This window comes from Bombina bombina, chromosome 6 (assembly GCF_027579735.1).
Source record: "Bombina bombina isolate aBomBom1 chromosome 6, aBomBom1.pri, whole genome shotgun sequence".
In the NCBI taxonomy this organism is placed as follows: Eukaryota; Metazoa; Chordata; class Amphibia; order Anura; family Bombinatoridae; genus Bombina; species Bombina bombina.
Genome location: NC_069504.1, coordinates 485416716 through 485432545, shown reverse-complemented (window position 1 = coordinate 485432545; position 15830 = coordinate 485416716). Strand labels below are relative to the sequence as shown.

The 15830-nt window shown below is 40.2% G+C and overlaps 1 protein-coding gene across 1 annotated transcript in view; it reads right to left on the bottom strand.

Moving 5' to 3' along the window:
* NEO1 (neogenin 1) overlaps positions 1-11103 on the bottom strand; it is a 201144-nt gene extending 190041 nt beyond the window's left edge. The window contains exon 1 of the mRNA XM_053717318.1: positions 10969-11103. Within this exon, the coding sequence (XP_053573293.1) occupies positions 10969-11089 (121 nt within the window). The 5' untranslated portion in view covers positions 11090-11103. The remainder of the gene's footprint in view (positions 1-10968) is intronic.
* Positions 11104-15830: the final 4727 nt, after the last annotated feature.

The window sequence follows — 15830 nt, the reverse complement described above, 5'->3', positions numbered from 1 at the left end:
TCCGGATTTCTGCCCTGTTCTGAGAAAAAAGAACAAAAAAAGATTAAGAGATAAAAATGTAACACAGGACTTCTAGTCCTTAGCTCCTTTACCTTCCATCACATAAGAAATAATAGAATCCAAACCAGAACCAAATAAAATCTTTCCCTAAAAAGAAAGATAAAAGTCTGATTTAGAAACTATATAAGTAGGCAATGACTAAACCAAAAAGCCCTACAAAGTACTGCCAAAGACATGCTGTAACATAACACTTAATGAAAGCATAAGCACATTTGCCAAAAAAAGGTTTACAATCTTCACTAGCAGAATCATCCATAAACTGCCAAAAAAATATTATTTAACCAAAAGAAACAAGCAGCTGCCGTAGCAGTAATATATACTATCATACTACTGATCTAAAAAGATAACCTGTGTAGAAAACCCTCCTCTGGAAGGATTGTAACTCCCAAAGGAAATAGAGTTATGTAAAGTCAGAGTAGAAATAGACCCATTCGCTTTGGGAATAAACTCTCAAAATTTTACATTGGAAGCTGAGAAAGTTTACATTCTCTTAAAGGGACAGTCAACTCCAAAAATTTTATTGCTTAAAAAGATAGATAATCCCTTTATTACCCATGCCACAGTTTTGCACAGCCAACATGGTTATATTAATACACTTTTTACCGCTGTTATTACCTTGTATGTAAGCCTCTTTTGACAGCCCCCGGATCACATGACTATTGACTTACATTTTAGCCACAGGCGTGAGCACAATGTTATCTATATGGCCTAGATGAACTAGAAGTCTCCTGTTGTGAAAAGCAAATAAAAAAGCATGTGATAAGAGACTGGCTGTAGTGGCTTAGAAACCAGCAGTAATTTAAAGGTTTAAATGTTATAAAAGTATATTAATATTATATGTTGGTTGTGCAAAGCTTGGGAATGGGTAGTAAAGGTGTTATCTATCTTTTTAAACAACACTTTTTGTGTTGACTGTCCCTTTAAACCTTACAGAAGGATTAAAAAGAAATCCCTGGCTAAACACAATCTCTGGAAGAATGTCAAAGACCACATCAAGAATAGGAAATATATCAAAGCGATTTAACCATAGGAAGAAAAAAACAGGATTTATAGAGAAAACCGGATCATCACGCTTTTCACCGGTAGCTAATAGAAGGTGAATTCTTACTTAACATTTTATGCTTACTTGAAGGAGGCAGGGCCACCCACATTTCAGACATTTCAGGATTTAGTAGGATTCTCCTGTAAAAAAATAAACAGAAGGAGCAGCAATACCCTTAGAAGAAGGAGCAGCAATACCCTTAGAAGCAAGAGCAGCGTTAGATAGGTCAGAATGCATTAGAATAATAATACATTTATTTCATAAAATAGACTGAGATTAAAGCCTCAGTTTATAAACAATATAAACAAACATAAGAAAACAAAATTTATGCTTACCTGATAAATTTCTTTCTTTATGGAAATGGAGAGTCCACAAAGCCATTCAATTACTAGTGGGAATATCACTCCTGGCCAGCAGGAGGCGGCAAAGAGCACCACAGCAAAGCTGTTAAATGTCACTCCCCTACCCATAATCCCCAATCATTCGACCGAAGGGAAATGGAAAAAGGAATAACACAAAGCTGTAGAGGTGTGGGAGGTTTAGTAAAAAATAGCTGTCTAAATTAAGGGTGGGGTCGTGGACTCTCCATTTCCGGAAAGAAAGAAATTTATCAGGTAAGCATAAATTTTGTTTTCTTTCCTAAGATATGGAGAGTCCAAAACATCATCCAGTTACTAGTGGGAACCAATAATGAAGCTAGAGGACATGGAATAAACAGGGAGGGAGAACAAGACAGGCAGACCTAAAGAAGGCACCACCGCTTGAAGAACCTTTCTCCCAAACGAAGCCTCAGCCGAGGCAAAAGCATCAAATTTGGAATTTAAGAGCACGCACAACATCCAAGTTGTGCAAAAGACATTCTTTATGGAAAGAAGGATTAGGACAGAGAGAAGGAACAACAATTTCCTGATTAATATTTCTATCCGAAACCACCTTAGGGGAAAAACCCCAATATACTACGCAGGACCGTCTTATCCACATGAAAGATAAGGTAAGGCGAATTATACTGAAAAGCCACGAGTTCTGAAACTCTCAGAGCAGAAGAAAGCGCAATAAGAAACAGAACTTTCCAAGATAACAACTTAATATATAAAGAATGCATAGGCTTAAACGGAGCCTGCTGCAAAACCTTAAAGTGACAGTCTAGTTCAAAATAAACTTTCATGATTCAGATAGAGAATGTAATTTTAAACAATTTTCCAATTTACTTTTATCACCAATTTTGCTTTGTTCTCTTGGTATTCTTAGTTGAAAGCTAAACCTAGGAGGTTCATATGCTAATTTCTAAGCCCTTGAAGGCCGCCTGTTCTCTCAGGGCATTTTGACAGTTTTTCACCACTAGAGGGTGTTCGTTTACGTATGTCTGTCAAAAGGACTGAAATAAAGACAGTTTGCAGAGGCTTAGATACAAGGTAATCACAGAGGTAAAAAGTGTATTTATATAACTGTGTTGGTAATGCAAAACTAGAGAATGGGTAATAAAGGGATTATCTATCTTTTCAAACAATAACAATTCCGGTGTAGACTGTCCCTTTAAGAACAAGGTTAAGGCTCCAAGGAGGAGCAACAGGTTTAAACACAGACCTGATTCTAACCAGAGCCTGACAAAAAGATTGAACATCTGGCACATCCACCAGACGCTTATGTAAAAGAGTAGATAATGCCGAATTCTGACCCTTCAGAGAACTGGCTGACAAACCTTTCTCCAGACCTTCCTGGAGAAAAGACAGAATTCTTTGATTCACACCAATAAAGATATTTACCCAATACCCTATGGTAAATTTTCAGAGTGACAGGCTTGTGAGCCTCAATCATGGTCTCAATGACCAACTCAGAAAACCCACGCTTAGTCAGGACTAAGCATTCAATCTCCAAGCAGTCAGCTTCCAAGAAACAAGTTTGGATGGAGGAATGGACCCCGAGTTAGAAGGTCCTTCCTCAGAGGTAACCTCCAAGGTGGAAGAGATAACCAGGTCTGCAAACTAGATCCTGCAAGGCCATGCAGGAGCTATTAGAATTACTGATGCTCTTTCCTGTTGCATACAAGCAATGACTCATGGAAGAAGAGCAAACGGAAGAAACAGGTATGCCAGACCGAACACCCAAGGAACCACCAGAGCATCTATCAGATGCTGATCTCTTGGCCTTGAACTGTACCTTTAAAGCTTGGCGTTCTGGCAAAACGTCATCAGATCCAGCTCCGGCACCCCCCACTTGAGGGTTAACCTAGAGAACACCTCCGGATGGAGAGCCCACTCCCCAGGATGAAAAGTCTGTCTGCTCAGAAAATCTGCCTCCCAGATGTCATCTCCTGGAATGTGGATGGCAGATAGACAACAATTGTGAGCTTCCGCCCACTACATGATCCATGCCACCTCCTTCATGGCTAAGGAACTCTGAGTTCCTCCCTGGTGGTTGATGTAAGCCACTGAGGTGATGTTGTCCGAATGGAACCTGATAAACCGGGCTAAAGATAACTGGGTCCAAGCCAACAGAGTATTGTAAATTGCTCTCAACTACAAGATGTTTATGGGGAGAGCAGACTCCTCTCAAGTCCATAGACCCTGAGCCTTTAATGATTCCCAGACTGCTCCCAGGCCTAGCAGGCTGGCATCCGTAGTCACGATCACCCAGGAAGGTCTCCGGAAGCATGTGCCCTGAGATGCTCCTGAGAAAACCACCACGGGAGAGTCTGTTGTCAACTGGTTCAGATCTATCCTCTGAGACAGATCTGCATGGTGTCCGTTCCATTGTCTGAGCATGCATAATTACAGAGCTCTCAAATGGAAGAGGAACTATGTCCATGGAAGCGACCATCAGACCAATTACCCCCAATACATTGAGCCACTGATGGCCGAACAGTAGACCGAAGAGAGAGGCAAGAGGAGAGAATTTTTGATTTTCTGACCTCTGTCAGAAAATTTTCCATAGATAGGGGATCTATTATGGTCCCTCAGAAAACCACCCTTGTAGCTAGAACAAGGGAACTCTTTTACAGATTCACTTTCTAACCATGGGAATGTAGAAAAGACAAGATCTCTGTATGAGAGTTTGTTGAAAAAATGGTGCCCAAACTAATATGTCATCCAGGTAGGGCGCCACAGCAATTCCCCGAGACCTGATCACTGCCAAGAGAGCGCCCAGAACCTTCGAAAAGATTCTAGTAGCTGTGGCAAAGCCAAACGGAAGAGCCACAAACTGAAAATGTTTGTCTTGAAAGTCAAATCTCAGGAACTTGTGATGATCCCTGTAGATGGGAACATGAAGATACCCATCCTTCAGGTCTATGGTCGTCATGAACAGACCCTCTTGGACCAAAGGAAGAATGGAACGAGTGGTTTCCATTTTGAAGAATGGTACCCTGAGAAACTTGTTGAGGCACTTAAGATCTAAAATAGGTTGAAAAGTTCCCTCTTTTTTGGGAAACACAAACAGATTTGAATAGAATCCTAGACCCTGTTCCCTTACAGGGACTGGAACAATCACTCCCAGGGATGAAAGATTCTGAATGCAGTTCAAGAATGCCTCTTTTCCAAACTTCACCTCCTCCATTGACAGAGGCAAAAGAGAATGACTGGGGATTATGGGTAAGGGAGTGACATTTAACAGCTTTGCTGTGGTGCTCTTTGCCTCCTCCTGTTGGCCAGGAGCGATATTCCCACTAGTAATTAAATGACGTGGTGGACTTTCCATATCTTAGGAAAGAAAAGAAGTGCGCATTAAACTGGCGTCATATAAAGTAAAAGAGTGCCAAAACGTATGCCAAAACACCAACATACGAAGGCCTGAAAGCCAGCATATGTCAATGAGCATCAAATAAGTACACACGAAAAAATATAAGTTTAAAAATATATGCGTGAGAAAAGCCGTTAGGCTACATAAATGTACGCGGCCAAAACATGATGCAAAATTATTAATACTTAATAGTAAAGGGAAATTACCTAAAATATATATAACTGTCCCAAGGTCATATACATATATAATAAATATATATAACAATAACCTAACAGACTTATAGAGTGCCAAATATAAAATTAAAAAATAAAGTACTTACCAATAGTAGCTTTGCTATTGGAGGAGACCAGAAGGAAGCCAAAACCAGTGCTGAAACATCAGAGGATCTGGAATAAGAGTATATAAACGAACCAACAGAAGGAGGCAAAAGACAAGTCCCTGCAACATGCGTGGAAAGGTGTGTGACTAAATCCCAATAGGTGAAATATTTGGTACTACCTATACTCCAGATGCATCCCTCCAACAAACACTGTACTATGAGGGGAAATAGGCCTCAACTCAGTCTAAGAACCCCTCTCACTGAAGAATGCAGATCTTTATTCTTCAACCTCCTCCAGCAAAGGCAAATACAAGACTGAGTTGCCAGGGAGTTGGGAGGGGTTTTATAGAGTTCCTAGGGTTTGGGAATCTTAACCTCCTCCGAGTGGTAAGGAAGAGGAATGTCCAGGAGTAATGTATTGAGAACTCTCAACACCTGTATGAAAGAAACTGGGCAAGTTAAGTCCTGCTGAGGCCTATTTCTAGGAAATAAATATTGAAATAGTCTCATGGAAAATTAGTTGCAAACTGCAACTGAGGAATTGTAGAGCCTAAGATTTTTACATATTCTGATCAAGAAAATATTCCTAATTACCAGACAACATCTTACCTACAGAAGACAAACCTGAGGAGTCAAGAGTCTGAATTTTAAAGACTTCCTTAACAGGATTGATCTGCTCCAGAATCAGTAACCAGATAATTTAAATAGACTACATCTACACGCTGACTTGGAGGAGGCTTAGCCGTCTTAACTGCAGAAATTATAGGGCATAGAAACTCTTGAATACTGGAGCCAAATCTGTAGAATTTCCTTTTAAAAAGGAAAACAAAGGGAGTACAGAATCCTTTAGAAAAAAAAAACAAAATAGCATTAGTTTGTTTACAATGGATAAATAGATCCATACAGAATTGCAAAGCTAAACTGATAATCATAGAATTACGCTTGCAAATACACACTTAATTTAACAAAATAAGTGATCAGTGGATTTACATTCTAAAGGATCAAAGTGTATTATAATAGGAACAGTATCAAACATGCTCAAAAATTTAACTAAAACACACGCAAATAAAATACCCGACCACCAAAGCAACTTACTGTGCAAAATTAATATGTACAACCGTAATAAATATATTTGCAATATGTAACTGGGAGTATGTGCATAAAAACAACCCTTTATATAGAAAAAAGAATGTACATAAATAACGTATTATAAATACAGGACTAATAGAATAAAGTCCGGGAAAGCACACAAATATTAACATAGCAAAATAGAGACTGACAATATAAAACCAGGAGTAGAATCGAAAAAGTTATTGCTCATGGAGTCTCACCAACTTATGAAAGAAAAGGGAAAACATGAGAAATAGATAAGCAAAAACGTATAGGTATGGAATTACTCTCATAATCCCTACGAAGCAATATCTTTTTGCACAAGACCCAAGTGCCAAAGAACTGTTCCTGCAAATATGTGACCAAAAGTAGAAAACGGATACTAGTTAAAAGTTAGTGGACACGGTTTCAAAGAGCAAAAAGTAATACATAAGGTATTACTTTGGACTTAAAATAAGTCCCCTGGTTTATTCTCAGAGAGAGCTGAGCCCCATCTAGTTTACCTAACAAAAACATAAAGACAGAAAAAGTGTAGAACATTCAGCCTGACTGCCAAAGGGCAGGAACAAAGGAAATATAGAATCAAGCATCTGTGGTCTGGTGTCCTTGACTATTCATTTATTAGTCTAAGAGTGAGTTAGAATGTTAGACATTCATAATTAATATCACTCTTCAGTAAAAATACATCCCAGGTCTAATGCACTTAAAGGGACACTGAACCCAAATTTTTTCTTTCGTGATTCAGATAGAGCATGCAATTTTAAGCAACTTTCTAATTTAATCCTATTATTAATTTTTCTTCATTATCTTGCTATCTTTATTTGAAAAAGAAGGCATCTATGCTTTTTCTTGGTTCAGACTCTGGACAGCACTTTTTTATTGGTGGATGAATTTATCCACCAATCAGCAAGGACAACCCAGGTTGTTCACCAAAAATGGGCCGGCATCTAAATTTACATTCTTAAATTTCAAATAAAGATACAAAGAGAACAAAGAAAATTTGATAATAGGAGTAAATTAGAAAGTTTGGGTTCAGTGTCCCTTTAAGTATATTAGCTCTTAAATGTGATACAGAATCCTCAAAAAGCTGCAACATCAATTTAGATTTTCTGCATGTGCAGTAACAAAACATTTAAACACTATTAAGACTGCATAAAAAGAACAAAATCTATAGTTACTCATAAATCCACTTCTTCATACTTGCAATAGGACCATATTAAATACTTTTGGTTATATAGTCTTCTATTCTTCTAGAGTAGGATAAACTCCTCCCAGAAGTCTAATAGAATCAATCATTTTCCATATATATCCCTCCCCTTCCTAAAGGCGTTAGGTCACATACAGCAAAACAAGAACCTATTTGTAGAGAGTGATGAGACGGATAAACTAAGGCAAATATTAAAACACGCAACACAGTTGTATGACATTGCTGGCTTTCATGTGGTTCCACTGTAAGTAAAAATCTGACACTCTTGTAAAACCATAAGCAGTTCTAGAAGGTAAGTACAAAAGATAACCACACAAAGGCAAGAGTGGAGGAATAAAATAAAATAGAACTATGGCTAATAAAGTATGGCCAGTAAGACCTTTCAAAAATATGCTTCTTATGCTAAAGCAAACAAATTGCACAACTTGGTCAGTGAAAGGACAACCTTAGACATGCTCTTTCCAACGCAGATTTGGAAAAGGAATGCGTAGTATAGAACCTGTAAGAATTATAAACCTTTTTTATTTAGCTTAGTGGTTGACCATTATGGCTACTAGGTATTCTAGTTTTGCTGCCTATCTGGATTATAGTCAACAATTAATTTCTTTTATTTTCATGTATGCTCTTTTTGTCATTATCTTGTAATCTTATTCAATGGAACATGGTACTACTTTTCCCACTTCAATGTGTACCCAATGGTACATTTTACCTGCTAGAGTGTATGTTTATAAACCGCTCCTTCACCTTCATTTTGACATCTGAGATAGCATACATAGTCATAGTTATTATTAGTCAGTTTGCTTTACATGTAGGCTCAGCCACAATTTCCTATACATTTAATACTCTGCAGTAGGTATAACAAGACGTTTGGAAAACACATTAAGAGGAAACACATTTTCTATAACATGGTCCCTTTAATTTTTCTGAAAATTAATAAAACATTTAAAAAAAAAAGAATTCTAAAACTTTCCAGCAGGTTAGACAAGATAAAACAGACAAGACAGGTAATAAAAAACAACTTTAAAATACCCTGTTAGTTCCGACTTATTACTTCTTCCTCAAATTATACTTCCCAAAATATCAGTATCATATCCTCATTTACCAAAGAAGAGGGAACAGACAGAAAACCTAAAGCCAGAACCTCCACCTTTTCATATAAGGTAACTCCTCTTCCTGCTTCTGACAATTTTTGTATAAAACTTGTTAGTGCTATAATGGGACAAGCTATTGAAATGTTAGTAAGATTTTATTTCCAGTAATCTTTGCTCATCCTAATGGCACCCACAAAGACTTTTCAATGCTGTAAAACCTAATGGAGAGCAATAAAGATGAAACAGACATAAAACAGCAGTTACACCTCACTGGCGGGGCTGTCTGGAGTTTTGCCGTTTCTCTCGTTCAGAGAGGGATTGCCTGGTATTTCGGGACTGGACTGCACTGTTAAGTCATGATTAGACTGATACACTACAGGAAAGTTCTTCTCTGTGAAAGGCACATGTTAAGCAAAAAGAGGCTGCTTCTTGGGTGGTAACTAACCATAGAACAAGCTATTATTCGTTCCCAGGTTGAGCACTTCTATCTTTTTATTTATGCAAATTATGACCCTGAGGGAAGTCTCGCTAAGTGTGATGCGGGAAGCCAGACGTTGACCCGTTGTGCAGTGTGCCTAGAGGGATATGGCTGCACCTCACTGACAAGGCCCACACTAGGCCAAAACGTACGTCTGGGGTTTTGCCGTTTCTCTCGTTCAGAGAGAGATTGCCTGATATTTTAGGAAAGGCACATGTTGAGCAAAAAGAGGCTGCTTCTTGGGTGGTAACTATAGAACAAGCTTTTATGCTATTGTTCGTTGAGCGCTTCTATCTTTTTATTTATACCAATTACAAATATTAATAAAAATAAATATACCATCAAATGCAGAAAGAACGTGCTCCAGCAGAGGCACACAAATCCTATTTGTAAGCATTCATAAATGTGTTCCACTTTACACAAACTTTTAGTAGCAATATAGACGACCCTAAATGTTATAAATCAAAGTGCAAAAGGTACCTATAGTTATTGATAGTGTAGAGGTCTGGACAGACATAACCCCATGTCAAGAAAGACCGTTACAGACTTGCCTCAACAGTAACATAATATAATACAGTATTCTCACATATACAGTACATGAAATCTTATTTGCAATATGTATTTTGCAACAGATGTACACCAGCATGAGATGAGCACAGGGTTATGTAGCAGAAGCACAGCCCTGCAATCTGTAAAGCCCATAACCTTGTAGAGTGCTTCTGCAGGATTATGCTGAAGGGTTAATCTCAATGTTAGTCACAGCCAAAGGGGCAATCCCAGGAGAACCTCTCAATTGTCTGAAGGGTGGGACCCTACAAAGTTGCAGGTAAAGTCCCAGACAGTGCACAGGTGATGGCAAGGACCTGAAAGTAGTGGAGAGGTTTTGAAGGAACACGAAACCCCACAGTTTTCCTTCATAAGCATACCTATATAGGCTCAGGGCCAGCAATGCACGTTTGGAAGCTAGCTGGTTATTGGTGGCTGCACATATAAGACTCTTGTCATTGGCTCACCAGTTGTTTTCAGATAGCTCCCTATAGTGCATTGCATCTCCTTCAACAAATGATACAAGTGAATTGGGATATTTTAAATGCTTCTTGTTATTGGCTCACCTGATGTGTTGAGATAGTTCCCAGTTGTGTATAGCTGCTCCTTTTCAAAGGAGTAAATTGGAATGCTGTTTAAAATATTATACTCTCTTTAAACCACTTTCCTTTATTTATTTAATGAACTCTTCATTTTGGAGCAAATCTTTAAAGGGACACTGTACCCAATTTTTTTCTTTTGTGATTCAGATAGAGCATGACATTTTAAGCAACTTTCTAATTTACTCCTATTATCAATTTTTCTTTGTTCTCTTGCTATCTTTATTTGAAATGCAAGAATGTTTAGATGCCGGCCCATTTTTGGTGAACAACCTGGGTTGTCCTTGATGATTGGTGGATACATTCATCAACCAATAAAAAAGGCTGTCCAGAGTCCTGAACCAAAAAAAAAAAAAGCTTAGATGCCGTCTTTTTCAAATAAAGATAGTAAGAGAACAAAGAAAAAATGATAATAGGAGTAAATTAGAAAGTTGCTTAAAATTGCGTGCATCTGAATCGCAAAAGAAAAAATTTGGGTTCAGTGTCCCTTTAACTAAACCTGTTTAATTCCAAATAGGTAAAACTTGAAATTATGTCAACATGAAGAGGAAGTTCTCTTAACACCTTTTTGCGAGTTTCAACATATTCCAGAATGCCAGAAGACTACAGAGCATATACACATCAAAATAAAATATAATTTACGTGTGAAAAGAAGCATACCAGCAATGCATAATCATTTATTTTCTAAATATATGAAGATTGTTAATAATTTGCAGCTGTTAATTGTGGAGACTAGATTTGCCTAGCATTTAACACAATAGGACTGTAAGTCATTCCATACCTTGTATGCTGAGCTCAGCCTGGGCTTGGATACTTTGGTTTGTATTTTCTGCTATACATGTGTAAATTCCAGCATCATCTTCTGTTACAGAGCTTATATAAAGGCTTCCCGCTGCCAGCATTACAATTCTCTCCATACTATAATTGAGAAACAAAGAATTAAATAATACAATAGGAGAATGGGTTAGAAAATACCAAATAAATATTAAATGTAACTACATTATGACAAAACATGTGTGATTAATGTAGTGGGAAAAAAACAAATTATGCTTACCAGATAATTTCCTTTCCTTCTGTATGAGGAGAGTCCACGGCTTAATTCCTTACGTGTGGGAAATACTGAATCTGGCCACCAGGAGGAGGCAAAGACACCCTAGCTAAAGGCTTAAAAACCTCCCCCACTCCCCTCATCCCCCAGTCATTCTCCTGAGGGAACAAGGAACAGTAGGAGAAATATCAGGGTATAAATGGTGCCAGAAGAACAAAACAAAAAATTTAGTTCCGTTGAACGGAGAAAACGTGCGGGGGCCGTGGACTCTCCTCATACAGAAGGAAAGGAAATTATCTGGTAAGCATAATTTATGTTTACCTTCTTAATATGAGGAGAGTCCACGGCTTCATTCCTTACTTGTGGAAAACATATACCCAAGCTCTAGAGGACACGGAATGAAAACGGGAGGGCAAAAAGAGATGCGGATCCTATTATGAGGGCACCACAGCCTGCAAAACCTCTCCCCCAAAAGATGCATCAGCCGAAGCAAACACGTCAAACTTGTAAAATTTTGAAATAGTATGTAAGAAGGACCAGGTAGCCGCCTTACAAATCTGCTCCATAGAGGCCTCATTCTTGAAGGCCCAAGAGGAAGCCAATGCTCTAGTTGAATGAGCCTTAATTCTCTGAGGAGGCTTATGTTCCGCTGTTTCATATGTTAAGCGAATAATGCTCCTCAACCAAAAAAAGATAAGGAAGTGGACGAGGCTCTCTGCCCCTTACGCTTCTCAGAATAGACAACAAACAAAGAAGAAGTCTGTCTAAACTCCTTAGTAGCTTGAAGATAGAACTTCAAGGCCTGAACCACAGCTACATTATGAAGTAACCGCTCCTTCGAAGAAGAAGGGTTAGGACACAAGGAAGGAACAACAATGTCCTGATTGATTTTGCGATCAGAAACAACCTTAGGAAGGAAACCTAACACAGTACGAAGAACAGCCTTATCAGCATGGAATACTAGGTAAGGAGGCTCACATTGCAAGGCAGCTATCTCAGATAAGCTGCATGCCGAAGCAATAGCCAGTAAAAAGAGAACCTTCCAAGATAGTAATTTAATGTCAAGGTCGTGCATAGGCTCAAACGGAGCCCTCTGCAAAACATTAAGGACAAGATTTAAACTCCAAGGAGGTCTAAACACAAGTCTGATTCTCGTCAGAGCCTGAACAAAAGACCGGACATCTGGAAGCTCAGTGAGCCTCTTGTGCAGTAAAACAGATAGGGCTGAAATATGTCCCTTAAGGGATCTAGCCGAAAAGCCCTTCTCCAGACCATTGTAGTAAAAAGTAGTAAAAAGTCCAGCAGCACTTAGCAGTGAAATTAAAGAAGATGTTTATTCCAACATACAGGTAAAAACACCTTGGGATGGAGAGACCATACCCCCAGATGAAAGGACGGTCTGCTGAGGATTGTCCACACCCGGAATGTGGATCGCTGACAGCGAGCAGTTGTGGGCCTCCGCCCAATTCCAGAATCAGAGATACTTCCCTCATTGCTAGGGAGCTCCTCGTTCTCCCTTGATGGTTGATGTAAGCCACCAAGGTTATATTGTCCGATTGGAATCTGAAACTGGGCCGAACCCAGAAGGGGCCAAGCCTTCAGAGCATTGAAGATCGGTCAAAGTTCCAAGATGTCGATCGAGAGGAGAGATTCCTCTTGAGTCCACAAGCCCTGTGCCTTCCTGGCACCACAAACAGCTCCCCATCCTGTGAGACTCACGTCCGTAGTCACAATCTCCCAGGATGGTCTCAAGAAGGACGTCCCTTCGGACAGATGATCTGGACAATGTCACCAGGAGAGCGATTCTCTCGACCGGCTGTCCAGAGAAATCTGTTAAGACAGATCTGAATGATTGCCGTTCCACTGTCTCAGCATGTACAGCTGAAGAGGTTTTGAGATGGAATCTGGCAAAGGGGATGATGTCTATGCAGGACACCATGAGCCCAATTACCTTCATACACCGAGCCATAGAGGGCCTTAAGGAGGTCTGGAGGGCAAGACAATTGGAAGTTAGCTTGTAACGTCTCTGGTCTGTAAGAAATATCCTCATGGATATGGAGTCTATTATCGTACCCAGGAACTCCATCCTGATACTGGGAATAAGAGAACTCTTTTCTAAGTTTATCTTCCATCCATGAGATCGAAGAAGAGAAAGAAGGGCTTTGGAATGGTCTTCTGCCAGACGACAGGACAGTGCTTAAATAGCATCGTCTACTTTAGGGACGGAACCGGGAACAATTTCTTAAATGAAAGAAGAAGGGGAAAAAGAAGAACCGAGTCTTTTCCATTCATTATCTTAATAATGTTTGCTATCTTTATGGGAACCGGGAAAGTCTGTGGTACAACCCCATCCTCGTAGACCTTATCTAATTTAGGAATACAAGGCTCCTCAGGTAATTTAGGTTGTGGAACTTCTAAAGTAGCCAAACTTCTTTTAGCAGAAAGCGTAAGTGTTCAATCCTAATTCTAAAGTCTGGTTCCTCCACAGCTGGAGGCTTAGAGGCAGCAGATTACGACCCAGAAAGAGCATCCTCTGAAGTATCAGAAGCGTCTTCATCATCGGATAATCTTGTATCAGATAAATCCAATAAACTAGTAGATGACCCCTGGGAAGGATAGCAATATTTAACCTTTTGCTTGCGCTTAGCAGGGCGAGGTAAAGCACTAAAGGCCGCAGACAATGCCGTCTGTAACTGTTCAGTAAAGTCTTGCAGTAAAAGGGCCCCTCCAGATGGAGGAATATGAGTGCTACGGGAAACTGCATGTGTATTAGGAGATGACTGTAGGATGCACAACTCACGGGACGGAAACTCCTCAGAGGTAGATGGCTCAGTAGTAGTAGTAAACATATTAGCTTCCTTTGATAAGATTACTTTATCAAGGCATGTGGCTGGGGCACTCACCACCTCCTATGACCCAGGTCCAAGAGAGAAACCGCTTCGTCTCCAGACACCTCCAGGAAGAAGAGAATCACTGTGACTACACCCAGTCACATGGTGCACCATGCCAGACCGCCCCTGCACCACTGAAAGCGTGCCAAGCCTAACGGGCTGCGTAGCGTTTCAAAACGAAAGTAAAACCTGTACGTTCCAACATCTGCCTTAGCCTCATCTCACACATGTCACAGCATAAACACAATATTTAAAAACTTAAATTATGCTTACCTGATCATTTTCTTTTCTTCAGATGGAAAGAGTCCACAGCTGCATTCATTACTTTTGGGAAAATAAGAACCCGGCCACCAGGAGGAGGCAAAGACACCCCAGCCAAAAGCTTAAATACTCCTCCCACTCCCCTCATCCCCAGTCATTCTGCCGAGGGACAAGGAACAGTAGAAGAAATACCAGGCTGAAAAGGTGCCAGAAGAATAAAAAACAAAAGACGCCCCACAGAAAAACACGGGTGGGGAGCTGTGGACTCTATCCATCTGAAGAAAAGAAAATCATCAGGTAAGCATAATTTAAGTTTTTCTTCATAAATGGAAAGAGTCCACAGCTGCATTCATTACTTTTGGGAAAACAATACCCAAGCTATAGAGGACACTGAATGCAAAAACAGGAGGGTACAATAGGCAGCCCATTCTAAGGACACCAGGCCTGAAAATCACAATTTAATCAAACCCCGCTTCGTCAGAGCCGGGCAAAAAAAAAAAAAAAAACTAGAAGGAAAAGGTCCCAAAGACACTGACCCGCAGATAGTCCGAAAGCCTAACTAGAGACCGCAAGCAGACTTACTGAGCCAACACTCCTCCAGGAGATCCGTCGCCTAGTAGTCAGTCCCCACACAACCCTTACTAGTACATTACCAAAATCCCCAAAAGGGAGAGAACAAGGGTAAGCCAAAGGGATACCCAAAGATACAGCAAAATCCCTAAAGGAAAGCCAAATCCAGAGAGACCCGAATGGATCACGAAACAAGGAGAGACGACACCCAAACCCCAAGGAGCAATCGGGCATCATCAAGGAGAACATCTCCCAAACATTGTGCAACAGCACCAAAAAAGACAGCTAAAGACCAAGTCCTCCAAACGTCAGAACTCCGAGACTGAGCAAACAGAATAACAAGTAGCAAACTCAGAGAAAAAACATCTGAGTCTAGTAAAACGCTGCCATCCGTAGGAATATACGGAGAAACACTATCCTTAAGGAAGAAGCGGCCGCACAAAATCCAAGACATAGATTGCTTAACCTCCAAGACAGAGGACATTCCAAGTAATCCAGGCCGCCAAGCCTACTCACAGATCTCAGAGGGAGAAAGGCACAGAACCTCTAAGAAAGAAGGTCCACTGTTACCCCCAAGACCGGAGGATGAACAACAGATCTCAGATCCTACACCTAGCCGGAGCAGCTCAAGCAATGGCAGATCTGAAAGCAAGGGAACCGAAAGGAACCCCAAGACCAGCCCCCAAAAGGGCGGAAGAATGGACAGCCACTTCAACCTAAAGACAATCGAGCAGATGGTAGTCCTAAAGAGATCTAGCAAGGCCACCCGACTAAGTCTCAATGTGGAGCCAGCAGCTCCCCAGATGGATAGGAACAACTCAAAGAGCAGACCAATCCCCGAACCAGATAAACTGCCCAACCTCCCCAACACAG